Source organism: Carica papaya, chromosome 4 (genome assembly GCF_054855325.1).
Source record: "Carica papaya isolate Zhongbai chromosome 4, ASM5485532v1, whole genome shotgun sequence".
Taxonomy (NCBI): domain Eukaryota; kingdom Viridiplantae; phylum Streptophyta; class Magnoliopsida; order Brassicales; family Caricaceae; genus Carica; species Carica papaya.
Window position 1 is genome coordinate 3,579,238 of NC_142312.1, and position 17,833 is coordinate 3,597,070.

At 35.3% G+C, this 17,833-nt stretch overlaps 3 protein-coding genes and 1 non-coding gene across 7 annotated transcripts; 3 read left to right on the plus strand and 1 right to left on the minus strand.

Moving 5' to 3' along the window:
- Nucleotides 1–7: 7 nt before the first annotated feature.
- On the plus strand, nucleotides 8–6,147 carry LOC110822483 (PHAF1 protein At3g51130). 2 transcript variants are annotated; one of them, XM_088217392.1, is made up of 15 exons: nucleotides 8–252; nucleotides 618–700; nucleotides 916–990; nucleotides 1,222–1,289; nucleotides 1,367–1,472; nucleotides 1,568–1,628; nucleotides 1,717–1,883; nucleotides 2,115–2,177; nucleotides 2,676–2,723; nucleotides 4,051–4,164; nucleotides 4,309–4,408; nucleotides 4,527–4,600; nucleotides 4,765–4,866; nucleotides 4,983–5,040; nucleotides 5,858–6,147. In XM_088217392.1, the coding sequence occupies exons 1-14, from the start codon at nucleotides 156–158 to the stop codon at nucleotides 5,028–5,030; spliced, it is 1,206 nt and encodes a 401-aa protein (XP_088073518.1). In that variant the 5' UTR covers nucleotides 8–155; the 3' UTR covers nucleotides 5,031–5,040; nucleotides 5,858–6,147. The 2 variants fall into 2 exon arrangements, with proteins under 2 accessions (XP_088073518.1, XP_088073517.1); XM_088217391.1 differs by having other exon boundaries at nucleotides 10–252; nucleotides 4,762–4,866; nucleotides 5,858–5,997.
- Nucleotides 6,148–9,646: 3,499 nt separating this feature from the next.
- TRNAE-CUC (transfer RNA glutamic acid (anticodon CUC)) lies at nucleotides 9,647–9,719 on the minus strand. Its single transcript has one exon. It is a non-coding gene; the product is annotated as a tRNA-Glu (tRNA).
- Nucleotides 9,720–9,727: 8 nt separating this feature from the next.
- On the plus strand, nucleotides 9,728–13,446 carry LOC110822185 (DnaJ (DUF3353)). Of its 3 annotated transcripts, none has more exons than XM_088217395.1 (5): nucleotides 9,728–9,886; nucleotides 10,422–10,603; nucleotides 10,682–10,791; nucleotides 12,240–12,690; nucleotides 12,937–13,446. In XM_088217395.1, exons 2-5 carry the CDS (start codon nucleotides 10,458–10,460, stop codon nucleotides 13,085–13,087), a joined length of 858 nt encoding a protein of 285 aa, XP_088073521.1. In that variant the 5' UTR covers nucleotides 9,728–9,886; nucleotides 10,422–10,457; the 3' UTR covers nucleotides 13,088–13,446. The 3 variants fall into 3 exon arrangements, with proteins under 3 accessions (XP_088073521.1, XP_088073522.1, XP_088073520.1); XM_088217396.1 differs by having other exon boundaries at nucleotides 9,731–9,886; nucleotides 10,426–10,603; XM_088217394.1 differs by lacking the exon at nucleotides 9,728–9,886 and adding an exon at nucleotides 10,281–10,301 and having other exon boundaries at nucleotides 10,688–10,791.
- A 1,285-nt stretch (nucleotides 13,447–14,731) lies between these two features.
- LOC110822187 (fructose-bisphosphate aldolase 1, chloroplastic) lies at nucleotides 14,732–17,320 on the plus strand. The gene is made up of 6 exons (XM_022052209.2): nucleotides 14,732–15,010; nucleotides 15,492–15,761; nucleotides 15,951–16,060; nucleotides 16,255–16,345; nucleotides 16,455–16,724; nucleotides 16,817–17,320. The coding sequence occupies exons 1-6, from the start codon at nucleotides 14,840–14,842 to the stop codon at nucleotides 17,093–17,095; spliced, it is 1,191 nt and encodes a 396-aa protein (XP_021907901.1). The 5' UTR covers nucleotides 14,732–14,839; the 3' UTR covers nucleotides 17,096–17,320.
- Nucleotides 17,321–17,833: the final 513 nt, after the last annotated feature.

Sequence of the window (17,833 nt, forward strand, 5' to 3'; positions counted from 1 at the left end):
GGGCAAAGTGTATCCGACCCTAATTCTTACGATCCATGATTCACGAATAGTGCCGTTCAGTATTTAAGCTTTCAACACCTGTGAGTTCATCGCGCGAAAGTAACGGAGAATTTTCCCAATAAACTCTCGATACCTCAGTAGAAGACAAGGGAAGAATGTTGCAGAGGCCTAGACGACGTTGTGAAGGTACAGCCATGGGTGCCATCATTCTCGATCTCCGGCCCGGTCTCGGCATAGGACCTTTCTCTCTCGGTATGCGATTCATCAAGTATTTTGCTGATTAGTTCCGGAAAGAGATTTTTGTTGAATTAAAAACCGATTGGTTATATGGATTGAATTGTTCGGTTATTCATTTCGATTGGTTTGGGAATTTTCGGGTTATATTACCTTTTTGGTTGTTAGACGAATTGAAGCGTGTTAGCGACGCAAGAGATGGAATAATTTTATGGTGTTTGGTTGATGGTCCTTTGGACTGATTGTTGTAGCTATGCTGGAAAAGGTCATTGAATTTGTGTTTCGCTTTGGTCATTTTCAGTGGTTAATTGTGTCAGTATGAGCTTGCTAGTCTTTCGCTAGGGTTTCATCCGTAGCGATGATGATCTTTAATGTTGTCTCAGGAATGCCAATATGCGAAGCATTTGCTCAGATAGAGCAGCAGCCGAACATCTACGATGTTGTTCATGTCAAATATTTTGACGAGGTATTTTGGTCATATCCCATTTGATGCCTTTCGCTGTTGCTGAAAAGTTTTTGGATGAAGTCTTAACTACATGACATAGTTCTTTCCTTAAGATTGTCTCTGATAAATCATGGACGATACTTGCTTGTAATGGGAAATTTGTGGTGTCAGGTTTAGCATTCAACGTGAATCTTTTTTTTTTTTTGGTTGACAAGGTTTGTTAATGTACTGAACAGGAGCCTCTTAAACTCGACATAGTTATTAGCTTTCCGGATCATGGTTTTCATCTTCGTTTTGATCCGTGGTCTCAGGTATTTTATTTTCTTCTACATGTTTAATCTATTGCTTTTCTTTATTTCGGATTTCACTGTTTAAGAAGTTTCAATATTTAGTTTCTCCCGGTGCATGAAACTGTAAGTTTGAGTGGTTCATCCTCTCTGTTTTATGATTGCAGCAATTAGTCTTTATTGTGTATGTATGACCTAATGTCCATGCCTGCTGTTAATATGCTTTGTTTTTTCTAACTTCGAATTCTGCATTAGAGGTTACGCCTTATTGAAGTTTTTGATGTCAAGCGGCTTCAAATGCGTTATGCTACATCACTTATTGGGTGGGTTGAGCCCTGATCTTCATTGTTTTCAGGCTGTTTTTTTTAATAGTTTGCACTGACACTGTTTCTATTTTTAGAGGACCATCCACTCCAGCTACTTTTGTGGCAGTATATGCACTTTTTGGGCCAACTTTTCCAGGGATCAACGACAGAGATAGGGGTGTTTATACTTTATTCTATCCAGTATGTACACCTGATGCATAATTACTCACCACTTTTTCGTTTTTACTATTTTTGGTGGTCAGTTTTTGAATTTGTTTCATATTTGAACATTGCAGGGTTTGTCCTTTGCTTTTCCCATTCCTAGCCAATATACAGATTGTTGTCACGATGGAGAAGGTATCGTTATTTTTGACATTTATTACTTGTATCACCCACTTTTGAACTTCTACCGAGCTAATTTGTTCTTTGCCTCTCAACTTAAAAGCGGCATTACCATTAGAGTTTCCAGATGGCACTACACCTGTTACATGCCGCGTCTCTATTTATGATAGTTCCACTGACAAAAAGGTTGGTGTTGGAGCCTCAATGGATAAGGCATCTGCTCCTCCACTGCCTCCTGGTAGCCTATACATGGAAGAAGTGCATGTTAAGGTTTGACCTTTTCATTTGCTTAGTTTAGACATTTTAATTACGCGATCATTCTCTAACCATCTTAATGTAGTCAATGACTACCTTTTGATGTTCATTCATAACTAATATGCATTATGAATGCATAGAGGGGACTGGAGATCTGAATCATCTCAGTATCATCCCATTTTACCTGGAAGGTTAGGACTCTGGAGTTATACCTTTATCTTATGTAATTTCATTTCATGTCTTAAGCTTGGAGATGAATTGCATTTCACTGTCGGTGGACAGCATATTCCTTTTGGTGCATCTCCACAGGTAAATTTCTATTTTATTATGAAGTAATTTCAATTATAGATATGATCTTTTTGCCCTAGCATGGGTATGGTTTTGTTATATGTCACCATGTCCCCATCAAAGAGAGTTTCTTTTTCTTCCTTTCTGGGTCAATGTACTTTTTTTGTTCTTTCATTGGTTTTTTGCTTTTCAGGAAAATAACTTCAAATTTGACTTAACTTATGCTTTTCTCTATATTAGATTAGGTTGGTGAACAGAAAGGACATATACATATATTGCAATTGGTAGTTCTATTTTGCTGCATGCTTATTTTGTTTGTCTTCTTGTTTTGTTCTGTTTCCTTATCATCAAAAGGCATCCCATGTTCAAAATTGTGAAACTTAGGCTGCTCGTGGGTGTATGATCCTATTGGATGCGTTGTTTTCATGTAGGTAGTCTGTGGTCTTATGTTGGCCAATTTTGATATTGTGCTATCGTCTATCTTTTCTTGACTCACATATCATTGCCCCTTTTATGCAGGATATATGGACTGAGTTAGGTCGGCCCTGTGGAATTCATCAAAAGCAGGTAGCATTTGTTAGTAACTTTTACAAAGGAACATTGTAGTATCGTATACTGACCATGTCTTTGGACTTTAGCACCATTTGGATGTTTTCTTGTGCTGGGATGGTACATGACATGACGACAAGAAATTGTTCTGAGTATGTTTGGTGACCCAAAGTAGGGGATCTATGGGGGAATTTATCCTCTACTTTGTGATAAATGTATTCCAAGTAGAATATAGGACAAAAGTTCCCCTAGTACAGCAAAAAATGTTTTTTCTTTTTTCCTTAAAATATCCAAGACAGCACAACCCGACTTGACTTTACTCTCGAGGCACAGTCTTAGGTCTAGGCATGATTTAACCTGGGTGCGAAGAAACAATGAATAGAACATATTATCTTGTCCAGTCTCTGTGCTTAGCACAAAAGTCAAATTTCTCATATCCTGTGTTTTTGTGCATTGGCCCATATCACTTGTTTTGTGCCTCCATCAAACAGTAGCTTAAGGAACAGTTGGTTGCAAAAGATGTTACACATTTATCTTTTGAGTGGGGATGGCTTGTGAAAGGGAGTATTTGTTCCTTTACCTTCTCTTTTTAAACATGGGACTATTTCTTAGTAACTAGCTTGATATAATCGGTTGATAGAAGGGGATTCTACGTGTTTTAGAAAATGTCATAATGATTTTATCATGGCACTGGAACCATACTTGCCTATGGAAGAGTACTAGTGGGAGGAGGAAACAAGCTAACCTCATTCCATTCACCTTATTTTGGGCGGTTTGGAAAGAGAAGAACCGGAGAGTTTTTGAAAACTTTAGATGTGGTTAATGATTTCAATTTGATTAAAAGGAGATGGTTCTAGGCACTTGCTTTTTATTATTGGGTCATCATCTAAACTCCATGGGGATCTAGGGGATCTCACTGATACTTTAATTGATTTGTAAATACTTTGTACAAGGATCGGCACCCTCTCCAAGTGCTGCATATTAATACATTTCACACTTTATATTTCAAAAAAAGAAATTTAATGAAGAACAATTTATTTTTTTGACAGAAAAATGAAAACAGAACAGGATGCATATTTACAATGCTTTCAGTATCTTTATCTTATCAACAAGATACACATACAAAATACATTCTCATATATATGTTATCTTATGCCTATATTTGAAAAGGGGAGTATGGCTCTTAAATGTTATTTTAACTTATTAGTCTGGTTTGTGGTTGTCGCTGTTGTTGATCTCTGCTAATTGAATATAAAAGAGGTTGACAATAAAAAGTCTAATAGAAATGTTTAACATTAGTTTGTAGTTTTAATATATTTTCCACTGATTGTTCTAAGCTGTTCAGGTAGATCAAATGATTATTCACTCTGCCTCGGACCCTCGGCCGCGGACAACTCTTTGTGGCGATTACTTCTATAACTATTTTACTCGTGGTTTGGACATCTTATTTGATGGGCAGGTATTTCACTAATTCTTTCTTCCTTATCCTTTCCAAACAGAAGTGATTGTTGTTTCTCGTTGTCTCTATCGTCGAGAATGCACTTGTCTTATCTGGTTATTCTTTCAAAAGTATGATCTTTGTGCGACAATCTTGGTTTTGCAGACTCATAAAGTTAAAAAGTTTGTTTTACACACAAACTATCCTGGACATGCTGATTTCAATTCATACATAAAGTGCAATTTTGTTATTCTTGATAATGACTGTAAGTAATTCCTGTTTTGGAAAGTTTCTTAAAGTATTATTAGAATACAAATTCCTCAATTATTTTATATCAAAATAATAATGAACTTATTGACTATCTTATCTTTTTTACCCTACAGTTAAAGAGTCTTTTATTGAAGCAAGTAATTACAAAAATAGGATTACACCGGGGACGAAATGGGAGCAAGTTAAGGTGAGATCGTTTGTTTATGCTTATGTATGATTTGATTGAGGAATGTTTATGCTGTTGATGATTACTTTTGCATTTGGAATTTTCTGTGTGTTTTACTAATGTTTTTTCAATTTTAATGGCTTGACCATTGTCTTATGATGCTGAACCACTTGTCATCGAAGGAGATTCTTGGGGATTGTGGCCGAGCAGCTATCCAAACACAGGGTTCTTCAAGCAATCCTTTTGGGTCGACATTTGTGTATGGTTATCAAAATGTTGCATTTGAGGTTAGATGTTGACAATTTGTTATCTTATTTCTATCAGTTGCAATGCTGATGTTGCTGACGTTTGGTTTTATCATCTGTATGAGGTTGCTAAGGAAGATTTTCTCTGTTACTTGCAGGTGATGAAGAATGGTTATATTGCTACTGTGACTCTCTTTCAGTCATGATGATTGTTTGGTATGTTGCTAATGTCCATCCTTTGCTCTAGTTCAGTTTGATGGAGCATGCCAGAAGCATAATTAGGAGAGTGGTTTTATTGCTTTTACTTATTCTTTTACAGCAGTTCTTTTGGGACATGTTTTCATTTTTTTTTTTAAATTTTCTCTTAGGACTTCTCGTCATGCTTATGTTTGTAGGATTAAGTTTTCTATAAATATCTTGGTAATTTCTCATTTGAGATATCAGCCATCATTTAGTGCAAGTGTGGAAAAGTTTCTCAAAAGACTTGCTCCACATGATTGTGTGATACAATCAAAATCCTCAACTTAGATGTGATACTTAGGAATTGTATGTCCAACTCTTAGTATTCTATCCATTGTCCTGAATTGTAATTTCGTAGATGTGGTATCTAAGAATTCTTCAGTTTAACCCAGATTCCTAAGAAGGGAAACTAATCTCTAATTTGTCCTATATCTAGTGATATCATCTAATTACTAGATAGTCTCAAAAGAATGTTAGGGAGAAATGGCACTGATACAAAAGAGCATAACCAGGAACTTTCCAAATATACAGCAGGGATATCAGCACTAAATGATAGACTAATTCTAGCCCACTGATAATTACTGGGTGCCTCCACGGATACCTAGGGTCAATTGGCTCTTAGGGTTCATTTGTCCAAAATTAATTGAATAGAATGGACTCAGAAGCACTATAAACTTTTCCTGTCTTGAGGTGATCTTCACTTGCCTGGCTACAATGTGATTCAAGATTTTGCTATGGGTATTTAAAAATAAAAAGGGTTTAAAAACTTCTTCTTGATGGTCTAATTTTTCAGGATTTGCCTCAGCAGTTGGCAATGCTTATGCCCACATTTGCCTGTAGCATGTGGATCTGTACAGTCTTTGTGGAAGGCTCGGAGTGTGCCGTGTTGATATCATGGCTGGTTTGACACGCTGATAAATTGTATAGTTCATGTACAGTTTATCTATGTTGTACATATAAGGACTTAGCTCATCTAATATATATGCAACTTAAAATGGTTGATGTGCAGCACAGCATATTCATCTGAAATCTACGTGTTAAGCTCTAATGATTTGTTGAATTTATTATGCTGTGAATTTGGTCCCTCATGTCTCATCATGTATCTTTCTTGCTCGACCAGTAAATAGTCTGTGTGAACTCAATTAGGCAGGTTTCGGAAAGGTTTAATCTCCAGCTCATGATTTTACAGCTTTGTTTTTCTTTCTATGAAGAATTCAGGGAAGTGTAATATGATATTGGTACTTCTGTTGAGAACGGATACTCTTTATTGTTAAGCGGTGGTTAAGGAAGCCATTCGTAGCCGTCAATGAAGTTGATTGAAATAAATGGTCCTGCCTCTTGTCAGAGTGAGCTCCCTAGACCACTGACACTCACCCTTCAAAATCTGCCCCTGTTCCTCAGCACTTGTACTGACCACAAAACACAGTCCTGTAAAACATATATTATCATCCTTTTGTCTACCTAATTATGTATGTATAACTAACTGCAATTATAAATAGTAGAATATTAGGAAATACTAATATCTGAAGATAGACAGAGATGTAAAAAAAATATAGATGGATAGACAGATAAGTAGATAGGGAAAGAGAGAGAGGTGGGACATTTCTCTGTTTGTCTCCTCAATTATATCATCCTTTTGGTACAATAATCTTGTCCACAAAAGTGTAAGCAAAGACAACCCTTGAGAAAGTGCCCCACCCCCTCCGAGTTAAAAGTGCACCTGAGCCATTGACCTTACAGTTAAGAAAGGAGAAGCCAGTTTGCTGAAGAAAGGTGTCTCTCATCTGGGCAGTCAAAGGCCCCATGGCTGTTCGGTAGTGACATGCAAGTGGCAGTCTTTATAGAGGGAGAGACCATTTCCAAGTATAACAGTCTTTGAAGTAGTGCCTTCCGCTGTGATCATAAAGGGTGTTATGTGCTCCTATAAACTTGAAGCCTGTAAAGGCTGATGTATCTGATGACATTCTTAATGCCGCCGCCTGCTTCCCCAAAGCCCTTGGTGGTGGCCGTGTGTTTTTCTGTTCCCATTAAAACCAATTCCACAATTAATCATGTGATCGTTTGTATGTCCATCGAACAACATAATAACTTAATTAATATGTTAATCCCACATACTATCTGTTAAAATTTTTAGTTAAATTTTAGTGAATGACAAATTGCATAAAAAACATAGTAAAGTTTACAAAAGTTGAAAATTCTATGTCTAGCTTTTGAAATATGCTTCAGTAAAAGAACAAGGCAAATATAACATTTTGGGGGAGAGAATAGAAGATGACAAACAAGGAGATAACATTTTCGGAGCACTAAGAAACGTTGAAGAAGCTTTTTACCAAATTTCCTTTCATGACATATCAAAAATTATAAAGAAAATTCCATTGCCGGGACTTGAACCCGGGTCTCTCGGGTGAGAGCCGAGTATCCTAACTAACTAGACTACAGTTGACCGCGGAATCTCCAGTCAATTAAGTTTTATTTTTCATTAGTTTTCGTTTTCCTCTTCCTTTGTGAAAATCTGTAACTTCCAAATGTTCTCAAAAAAAAAAAAAAAAGACGTCTCAAATGGTGATTATGTGAACTAAGGAGCAGTTTTAGTAATTATTGCATGCCTTTCTTTAGCTTAATTAAAGTTTTGCTTTCTATAAACACATATATATATGCTTGAATATTGTTGACTTCGAGCATAAATATTTGTTTACTTTACAAATGTATTATTAAATTATTTCATATTTTATATTAAAACGGTGTTTTGTAATTTAAAAAAATATTTAGTAAACTTGTTGAATAATTAACAAATATCATAATATAATATTAAAATAATAATGCAAAATGAAATAATGTATTATTTGTTATTTAGTATACTAAAAATGAAACATATCATTAATGTTATATTTCTAAAAAAATAAACTATGGATGGACAATTCTAAATAACAGAAGAATAACTAGATTTTAGAACAACGCTCCAAGTTTTATAAATATTTTTAAATCTCGAGATAATATGCACGCTATAAAAACAATCTTAGGTAATATAAACAACTCCTAAATTTTTGAAAATACTTCGAACTTACATAATTTTAAAATTATATAGTTTCATAATTAATATTAGGCCCGTCATAAAGCATAGGAATCATTTTACAAGTGAATAAGTGTGATCTAATTAAAAATTGACAATTAAGTACTATAAAAAAAAAATACTCGTACTCTAATTATGAGCTAGATGAATATATAATTTTAACAAGTAGTGGGGGCAAAGATAAGTAAAAAAATATATATATATATAAAAAATAACTTATTTACTTATAAAAAATTACTTCACAAAATAGTTAATTAGGTGTATAAAAGGATAAACTCAAAATATATCAAATACTATCCTTACATGTTTTTTATATTTTACAGCGATTGCATTAGATTAAATTGGATATATTAAATTAATATATGGAAAGTATTTATTTATCTCATAATCAATATATATAAAAACTCATATATAGCAAAATATTGGTATAACATCATCAAACTTAGTGAATAAAAAAATTAAAACTTATAAAATTGATTTAAAAATTTTTTAAAATAGATATGTTAAGTAGAATATTAATAGTATTTGAGTTTATATTGTTGGCGATGAATAGTTTTACAGCAATTAATGTAAAAATAGAAAAACATATTGGTTATGTAACGCTGAATGATGATATAGCTCAAGGGTGCAGTGTATATCACTTAAAAGAATGTATCAATCAACCAACTCCCATTATTAACTTTCCCAAGAATGTAAAGCTAAGTAAATGACAAACTCAAGAAGTGTTCATGGTCATGGATGCATGATTTAAGGCTCCCATCTAATATATAGAGAAATAATTATTTGTCCATCAAAACAAAAATACTTATTTAATATATTGTATACTTAAACCATATACATATTTTTTTTATTAAATTTAAATAAAAAATATTATGTAATTATTATCGATTAGCTATTATTTATTCAATTATAAATAATGATATTATATTATCACTGATAAAAAATATACTTATTATAATTTTTAGCTGCAGTTTTTATGTTTCAAAAATATTTTTATAACTAACTAATAAAATACAAAGTATTTTTGATAATACTCAAAATTAAAATATATTTTTTATATATTCAAAGTCAAAAATTATAATGTACAGTTTTTAAAAAATAACATTTAAAATTTCAAAAACTAATTTTACCAAACACAATTTATATTTTTCAGAAATAACAAAGCTTTTTCTACTATTTGTACCAAACATCAAATAATTTTAGAATAATATCACTTTTAGTCAATAACTATTTTAATAATACTTTAAAAATTAACAGCACAGTTTACAACTTACTCAAACATCTACAAAGTAATTAAAAAAGAAGACAAAACAAAACATAATTGGTGAAGTTTAAAGGAGAGAAAGTCAAAAAAATAAAAAAAATAAATGTCGTTGCCGGGACTTGAACCCGGTGGTTTAGGGTGAAAGCCGAATATCTAACCAACTAGACGACATCGGAATTGTTGCCTGCCGGGCACAAAATATAACCTAAACAATAAAACCGGAAGAGTGGTTTAAAGAATAAAAAGGTTTCCGTTGCCGGGACTTGAACCCGGGTCTTTCGGGTGAGAGCCGAATATCCTGACCAACTAGACTACAACGGATTATACTGCATGCTGTGATTTATTTATAAGAAATCGGAGTTTTTCGCAGGGTTTAGGTTTCTTTCTTTCTTCTTCCTCCTATCCATTTCAGCTTACAGTCCCGAAGGTATCCCGATTTCCGGGAAGAAAAAGCAGAGACACAGGATTAATCCTTATTCTTCTTCAAGGTAGTGTTTTTCACTTCCATTTTCTCCTTCACCTGTAAAAATCTAAGCTCCGACAATTTTTAACTAAAATATGTTAATTACCCGAGCAACTTTTTTATTATGGTCTTTCTCAGCTTCATCGCGGTTTGTTCAAGTTTCTAACCTGTGCTGTACATATGTTTGATTGTGTGATCTCTAGCTCTTCTTTTGATTGTTTAAGTATTCTGGGGTGATATATCGGGTGGGTAAAATTCATTTGTCTATCCCATGATAATTTTACTTGGCATTGTGACACATTGACTTGAAGTGCTATTGGCCATAGGACTAGTCTTAACTAATATTTCAAATAAAGCAATGGACGTTATCGACGAAGAATGGGGTCATGGGGAGACCATTATCCTTGCAAATTCACAATCGGGTCTTGATGTTTAGGATGGTTGGCTTATCTTTTATTTAAATTTCTTTCTCCAGATAATGAGGATTGCTATGTTCTTAAGCCGGTAGGTCCAATTTTATCTAATTATCTTTTCTTTCAACCTTCAATTTGTTACCCTAGGCAGTAAGTTCAAAGTGTTGGACACTAGCTACTGAGATGACTGCGTCTGGACTGATTGGTAGTCCATCAAGATGTTGCTTCCGGATGCCTATAAATGTTCAAGGGTCATTGCGCAAGCAGTTTTCAGCTTCTTCAAGTCTTGGGAAAAAAAGAGAAAAGGCTGAGTTTGTCCACCTTGAAAGGTATTATGTCAATCTTATTAACCATTAAACTCCGAGGAGTGTTCATTTGATTAATGGTTCTTTTTCTCAATTGCAAAGGTACAGAAAGCACCGGATTATTTTTATTCAGAGACATGGGACACGACAAACTCACTTGATTAAGTGTGCAATGGATGCTTCATATGAGGATATTGCAAATGAACCAGCTGGTAATATTCACCTTTGCGTTTTTTATGATTATTGTATAATGTTTATCAATGACTAGCTTCTTGAGTAGTCATAATTCTTTCTTACATACAGTTATATGAAACTTACGAACGTTAACTAAAGCATATTGTGTAAAAGAAGGAGACATGCTAAGAACCTTCAAACTATCTTAACTTTCTGTCACGAAGTTATGGTGATTTTTGCATCTAATAAAGGCTGAGAACTTCAAAGTGTCTAGGGTTTTCAGTTTAATGGTTTGGTTGAAAGTGATTATTCACACTTGGAAAGCGTATCTTTGCTTTCTTCAGAACGTGATTCTGCCAGCTAGTGGAGGCATTTCTGACTGACAAATTATGGAACTCAAGAGGTAACAGTTTAGGTGATTTAGGTGACTGTAGGCTGTATGGTCAATTCGTGACTTGGTAATGATTGATATTGTGGATGCAAAGAATGTAAAAGTGCTTTGAGCAGCTCCACTTAAAAAGTGGAATTCCAATGCTGTTGGTTAACTTTTTTAGCTTGCAACCCCTTGTTACTTGCACTTGAAGGAGCCAGTAGATTTACAAGTCATCTGTCTCTTTGAACTCCTTTCTCTTTTTAAGGCATGTGCATGTGGGGTATTTGGGCTGTTGATCTGAACCAAAATTTGAATGATTGGGTGGAGGAGTATGCGGCGCTGCTCAGGGCATTCGTAAGGTAGAGATCTCTGAGGAAAACAAGGATGAACCATCCTTGGAGATTGGAATTGGTCTGGAAGGTGAAATTAGCTCGTGGGGTGGTTTTTTTTTTTTTTTTTGGGAAGCAGCTCAAGGACGTGTCCTTACCCTTGACAAGTTGATCAAAAGAGGTAAAATTTTGATGAACACGTGTTACTTGTGCAAAAGGCGGGGCAAACGCATGCAATCATATCCTTCTTTTGTGTTCACTGGCACATCGCTTATGGTCTCTGGTTTATAGGTTTCTGGGTCCGAATTGGGTTATTGCAGGCATAATCAGGGAGGAGCTTTGAGCGTGGAATGCATCCAAAGAGATAAGCAGACAATTAAATTTATCTTTTTGGTTACTTTCTGGGTCATTTAGAAAAAGAGAAATAGAAGGGCTGTTGAGGGAATAGATGACAGCTCTAATAGTACTAAGAAAAATCTTGGCTTCAGGCCCTAAATATCTTAATTAAGGGTCAACCTCTATATTCAAGTGAGGATTTTGGAACCTTAATTGATGCTTTGTTAAACTTGTAATTTTTGCATATGGGTTGCACTCCCTTGGTGCTTTATGAATGGTAACACATTTTCTTATTAAAAAAAAAGGCATATGCTTGTTGAGTCCTCTGATTCCTGTTCTCATACTAGGATGTTAATTTGGTTTATTGGATCTTATTAAAAAATTGGTTCATCGAATATTTTGAAGCATGGGCATGTCTTTGAAATTCCCTTGTTTACCATGTCTGCAGGTTCACCTATCTTCCCCAGACTTAATGTTAGGGACCCATACAAGCGACTTGGAATAAGCAGGGAGGCTTCTGAAGAGGAAATACAAGCAGCAAGAAACTTTCTCATTCAGAAATATTCTGGGCACCAGCCTAGTGTGGATGCAATTGAATCAGCCCATGACAAAATTATCATGCAGAAATTCTATGAGAGGAAAAATCCAAAAATTGACATCAAGAAAAAGGTTAGGGAGGTCAGGCAGTCTCGTGTTGTGCAGGCTGTTGTTAGCAGATTCCAGACACCATCAACAAAGTTCATTATCAAAACATTTGCTGCATTTTTGGTACTTGGAGTTCTCACTGTTGTCTTTCCAACTGAAGAAGGCCCAACCTTGCAAGTAGCCATATCATTGATAGCCACAATGTACTTCATACATGATCGGCTGAAGAGCAAAATCCGAGCTTTTCTTTATGGGTATGTGCTTATAGCTATTCCACTAAATTTACCGTATACTGAGTATGGAAGATCATATGTTTTCTGTGATTTCTTTTTATTGGAGGTGCCTTGTGAAATTCCTCAGTAGAACTTCCTGAGACATGCATCAATGCAAGCTGTTATGGAGCTGAATGGAAGCTCTTTCTATTTCCGAATTGTAAATGCATTCCTTAACTGGTGCAGCAATAAATGATTTAGCATTACTAATTCTGCTATTTGGTGCAGGGCTGGATCTTTTATTTTCTCCTGGCTATTTGGAACCTTCTTGATGGTATCTGTGATTCCACCTTTTCTTAAAGGGCCAAGGAGTTTCGAAGTGATGTCTTCACTATTATCTTACGTGCTACTTTGGATTTCATCTACCTATCTTAGGTAGGCATTAAGAGATCCAGTTTTCTTTCATTGCTAGATTCCTGTTTTGTCGAAGTGGACAGGTCAAGAGCTTCTTTGCTAGTGGTTCCCGGATTATAAGTCATGCATTGAATTTTGCCATATTTCTAAGGCATAGGTGAAGGCAAGAGAGTAGGTTCAGTTCCTGTTGTGCTAGGAGTATGTCCCCATGGAACTTGAAAGAGAATACAGAATCGATACTTGCAATCATTTGTTAACAGTTAGGTTCGTGGTCCCAGTTTTGGGAGAAAGTGTTTATGAAATTGTTGTATTTTCTTTGGAGATAGGGTGTAAAACTACATGAAGGTAAAGAATACGCATTGCGCAATATGGTTCTTTGCTCCATGAGTACGTATGTTCACATCTAATTTGCCTGCGCTTTGATAGTCCTACCATTTCTTTTGAGGCGATACGGAAGTAGAATTCAAACTCTGGTCATTAAGTTTTTACTAAAGAGCTTCATTTTAGCCAAGCTATATGTTCTCGCCAATCGTCCTACTGTCTTGAGTGGGCCGAGGGTGTAATTATTCCAAATCTTGAATTAAGCTTAAGGACCTTCATTGAGTAGACCCTGCCCGCAATTACTGTGATGTCATTGATGGTGAAGGCTTCTATATGCACTTTGCTCCACAATTTTATTGCTTTTATGTATTTATTTTGCAATTTTAGACAGTAACTGGTAGATCTTTTGCACTATGGACCCTCTGTATGTCCTATGCATCACAATTTTCTGTTGGCTATGAACTGAGCTTCTAGTGACCTCTGAAGCGTACACGGATTCCCAACTTCTGTTTTAGGCCATGAAATAGACTTTTGATTGTAATGTAAAAGTTTTTTTGTAAAGATTGTAGCTATGTCCATATTATTTGCAACTTGTGATTTGTGCACAACAATTAGTCTTTCTCTATTATACCTTTGCATGCTATTTGCAGATTGCAATATGGAATCTTTGTGATTCTTGAATGCGAGGAAACAATACAATTAACTTTTATATTGAAGTTTAGTTTTTTTATACTAAAGAATTCCATCATAGACGTGAGAAATTTGATAATGAATGGAATATAATCGTTCAATCTTTATTCAATAAAACTAAATGTTTATAGGAAATGGGTTTACCAGAATAGAATATATTTTTTAACAATTTGAATTCGATTTTTTACAAATGGTTAATAAAATAATAATAATAATAATAAAAGTGCTTCATATATTTGGACTAACTCATCTCTATTAGTTTTTTTTCTATATATATATTTTGTACAAACAGAAAGGACAAAACTGGAGAAAAAATCAAAACCTGCCATGTATTCCAATATGACAAGTCACCAATCAACAACCAAATGATAAAAACCCTTTTCTTTTTTATCTTTTTTTAGCGATTATTAATAACCCAAATTATTCTGGTTTTACAAATTTGAAGAAATTCAACCATAATTTTTTTTTTTTTTTAAATTTCAGGGCAGAAAAAATAATTCCCACAATTCCATAGGGTGTTGCCCACCACAGCATAGTTCTGCCAAGCAAGCAAATTATCAACCCTTCATTAAAATCACTCATTGCCCAAATGTATTCTAGCCTCACATGAGATATCTCTGAAGATAAAATTTTAAATTTATAAATAAGAGAGGACGAGAGCTAGTTGTTTGCCTGCATTGGAGAAAGCACAGTCAGAGCTTTAAGGAGAGAGCAAGGCAGCTAAAACTAGCAAGCTATCTAAACCAATAACTTAGAAAGCCACAACATGGCCTCTGCTTCTTTCCTCAAGTCTTCTCCAGTTCTTGACAAGTCCGAATGGATTAAGGGTCAGACACTTCGCCAACCCTCGGTCTCTGTCGTCCGGTGCCAACCGGTTGCACCATCTTCACTCTTGGTCCGAGCCAGTTCCTATGCTGATGAGCTTGTCAAGACCGCGGTATGTCTTTGTCTCTATAAGTTTATTTGTCTAGCTAATTGGGTTGCATTGGAGAGTATGATAAGAAAATATATATATTGGACTTTTTTTTTTTTTTTTATCAACTTCAAGTATTAGATAACCCAGTTCAATTATGTTATTCACATGAAATCAGAGGAACAATTAGAGTTCAAACTTGAGAATCTTGTCCTCTTATCTATTATTTACTCATCTATTCTTTTGTCCAATATTAATTTTTTAAAAATGCATATTTATACTCCTACAGACTTGCTTCTTTCTTTATATTACAGACTGTTGTGTTTAAGATGATAAAGATTATAGTACTTTGAATTTCAAGAATGTTTGTGTTGGAGAAGACATTGCAGATGGTAAATAGAATTGATCAATTAAGTGGTGATATTAGCTGAGTTTCTCGTACCATATATGTATATGTATATGTATATGTATATATCTGAGATGTAATTGTGGTGGGTGGGTGTAGAAAACTATTGCTTCTCCTGGGCGTGGGATTTTGGCTATGGACGAGTCAAATGCGACATGTGGGAAACGTCTAGCCTCAATCGGGCTAGAGAACACCGAGGCTAACCGCCAGGCCTACAGGACACTGCTGGTTTCAGCCCCAGGGCTCGGCCAGTACATCTCGGGTGCCATCCTCTTTGAGGAGACACTTTACCAGTCCACCACAGAGGGCAAGAAGATGGTTGATGTTCTTGTTGAGCAGAATATTGTCCCTGGTATTAAAGTTGACAAGGTAATCACTTCATTCTTCTACTTTTTCCATTATATGTATGCATGTTCTCTTTCTTATCTATCTATCCATTTTGTATATATACACAAACACAAACACAAACACAAACACACACGCATACACATATATCACATATATGTATAAAATAGTACATGTCTATAATAACTAGGATCCGGATAATGGTTATTGCAGGGTCTGGTTCCCTTGGCTGGCTCCAACAATGAGTCATGGTGTCAAGGTCTTGATGGCCTTGCTTCCCGCTCTGCTGCTTACTACCAACAAGGAGCTCGCTTTGCGAAATGGTATAAGATGAGAACTATCTTCATTTTGTTAAACTCTATCCAATCTGCTTAGTTTGGTTTTGTAGAGTTAAAATAAAGTTGATTTTGGAAAAAAAAAAAAAACACTATGGTGTTAACAAATAGATTGATGGATTTAGTTGCAAAACAAGTTTAAGAAAGTTAAATAATTTGTATTTTATTGCGTGATGAAATAGGCGTACAGTGGTGAGCATTCCGAATGGCCCATCTGCACTTGCTGTCAAGGAAGCAGCCTGGGGACTTGCCCGTTATGCCGCCATTTCTCAGGTAAAATGATTATGTGAAGAGAAAATAAAATTACCCAGAATTTTTTTACTCAACTTAGTAAAAAAAAAAAAAATTGAATTGAGATTTACCCATTGAGTATTTGGTGTAGGACAATGGGTTGGTCCCAATTGTGGAGCCAGAGATCTTGCTTGATGGTGACCATGGAATTGATAGGACCTTTGAAGTGGCTCAGAAGGTGTGGGCAGAGGTTTTCTTTTACTTGGCCGAGAACAATGTTATGTTTGAAGGTATCCTTCTCAAGCCCAGCATGGTTACTCCTGGTGCGGAGTGCAAGGACAGGGCCACACCAGAACAGGTTGCTGACTACACCCTCAAGCTCCTTAGCCGAAGGATTCCCCCAGCTGTTCCTGGAATTATGGTAAGTCTCCTGTCAAAGATCATATAAATTTATCACAGCACAATGCATTAAACTCGGCTTTTTAACAAGCAAATTCTCTTTGATGTTTACAGTTCTTGTCTGGTGGGCAATCTGAAGTTGAAGCTACCTTGAACTTGAACGCGATGAACCAAAGTCCTAACCCATGGCATGTGTCATTCTCCTACGCAAGAGCTCTTCAAAACACTTGCCTGAAGACATGGGGAGGCAGACCGGAGAACGTGAAAGCAGCTCAGGATTCTTTGCTTGTCCGAGCAAAGGCTAACTCGCTTGCTCAGCTTGGAAAATACACTGGGGAGGGAGAATCAGAGGAGGCAAAGAAAGGAATGTTCGTTAAGGGCTACGTTTACTAAGATGTTTCTAGCTAAGTTTATATCTACTAAGAATGATGGTGGTAATGGCAGCGGATGCAGTGAGATCAGTATCTTAGTAGTCTTTTCTTTGGCTTGTTAAGAGTTGTAAACTGTTTTTGTCATAAATTTGTACTTTTAGCAAACACATTCTCATGTTTCTGCTTTAAATACTTCAATCTATCAATTTGAAGGAATGAATATGGCAGACTCTGGTGTTCATGGCGAGTATTCGGACTGAATCTTGATATATTCAGATTAGGAGAGAAGATTTCAAGGGAACTGTAAATCCATCCTAATCCACCCCAAATTCAAACAAGGTCAGGTCTCCAAATTCAGGCCAGATTAGAATTTTATAAATTCAAAGACATCATATTTAAATTTTACAAAATCAGCCTCATTTGTTATCTCTAAGATAAGCTAGTAACATCAACAGAACAATTAATTTCTATATATCTTATAACATTTTATAGTTACAATAGTCAGCTGCCATTGTCTAGCATTAATTTGATTGTTAAGTTATTTAATTACTATATAAATAGCCACAAAACATAAAATTAAAAAAGAAAAAAACAAAAACTGAAATCATAATAACCCCAAATTCCCTAATAGCACAGAAAAAAGAAGGCCTGATCCAAACTCAAAAATTCCAGGTCAATGCAGATATGAATATACTTCCAACCAAGAACTAGTGATACTGAAAGAACAGAAAACGTTAACAGAAAAAGTTCTCAGTAAAAA

Excerpts from the sequence above, each read along its gene's own strand:
- LOC110822483 (XM_088217391.1), top strand. The coding sequence starts at position 156 with ATGTTGCAGAGGCCTAGACGACGTTGTGAAGGTACAGCCATGGGTGCC. Across the intron at positions 701-915 it reads ATGTCAAATATTTTGACGAG|GAGCCTCTTAAACTCGACAT; the intron begins GTATTTTGGTCA and ends TGTACTGAACAG. Across the intron at positions 1,473-1,567 it reads TTTATACTTTATTCTATCCA|GGTTTGTCCTTTGCTTTTCC; the intron begins GTATGTACACCT and ends TGAACATTGCAG.
- LOC110822185 (XM_088217394.1), top strand. Across the intron at positions 10,792-12,239 it reads TATTGCAAATGAACCAGCTG|GTTCACCTATCTTCCCCAGA; the intron begins GTAATATTCACC and ends CCATGTCTGCAG. Across the intron at positions 12,691-12,936 it reads ATCCGAGCTTTTCTTTATGG|GGCTGGATCTTTTATTTTCT; the intron begins GTATGTGCTTAT and ends TATTTGGTGCAG.
- LOC110822187 (XM_022052209.2), top strand. The coding sequence starts at position 14,840 with ATGGCCTCTGCTTCTTTCCTCAAGTCTTCTCCAGTTCTTGACAAGTCC. Across the intron at positions 15,011-15,491 it reads ATGAGCTTGTCAAGACCGCG|AAAACTATTGCTTCTCCTGG; the intron begins GTATGTCTTTGT and ends GGGTGGGTGTAG. Across the intron at positions 16,061-16,254 it reads GGAGCTCGCTTTGCGAAATG|GCGTACAGTGGTGAGCATTC; the intron begins GTATAAGATGAG and ends GTGATGAAATAG.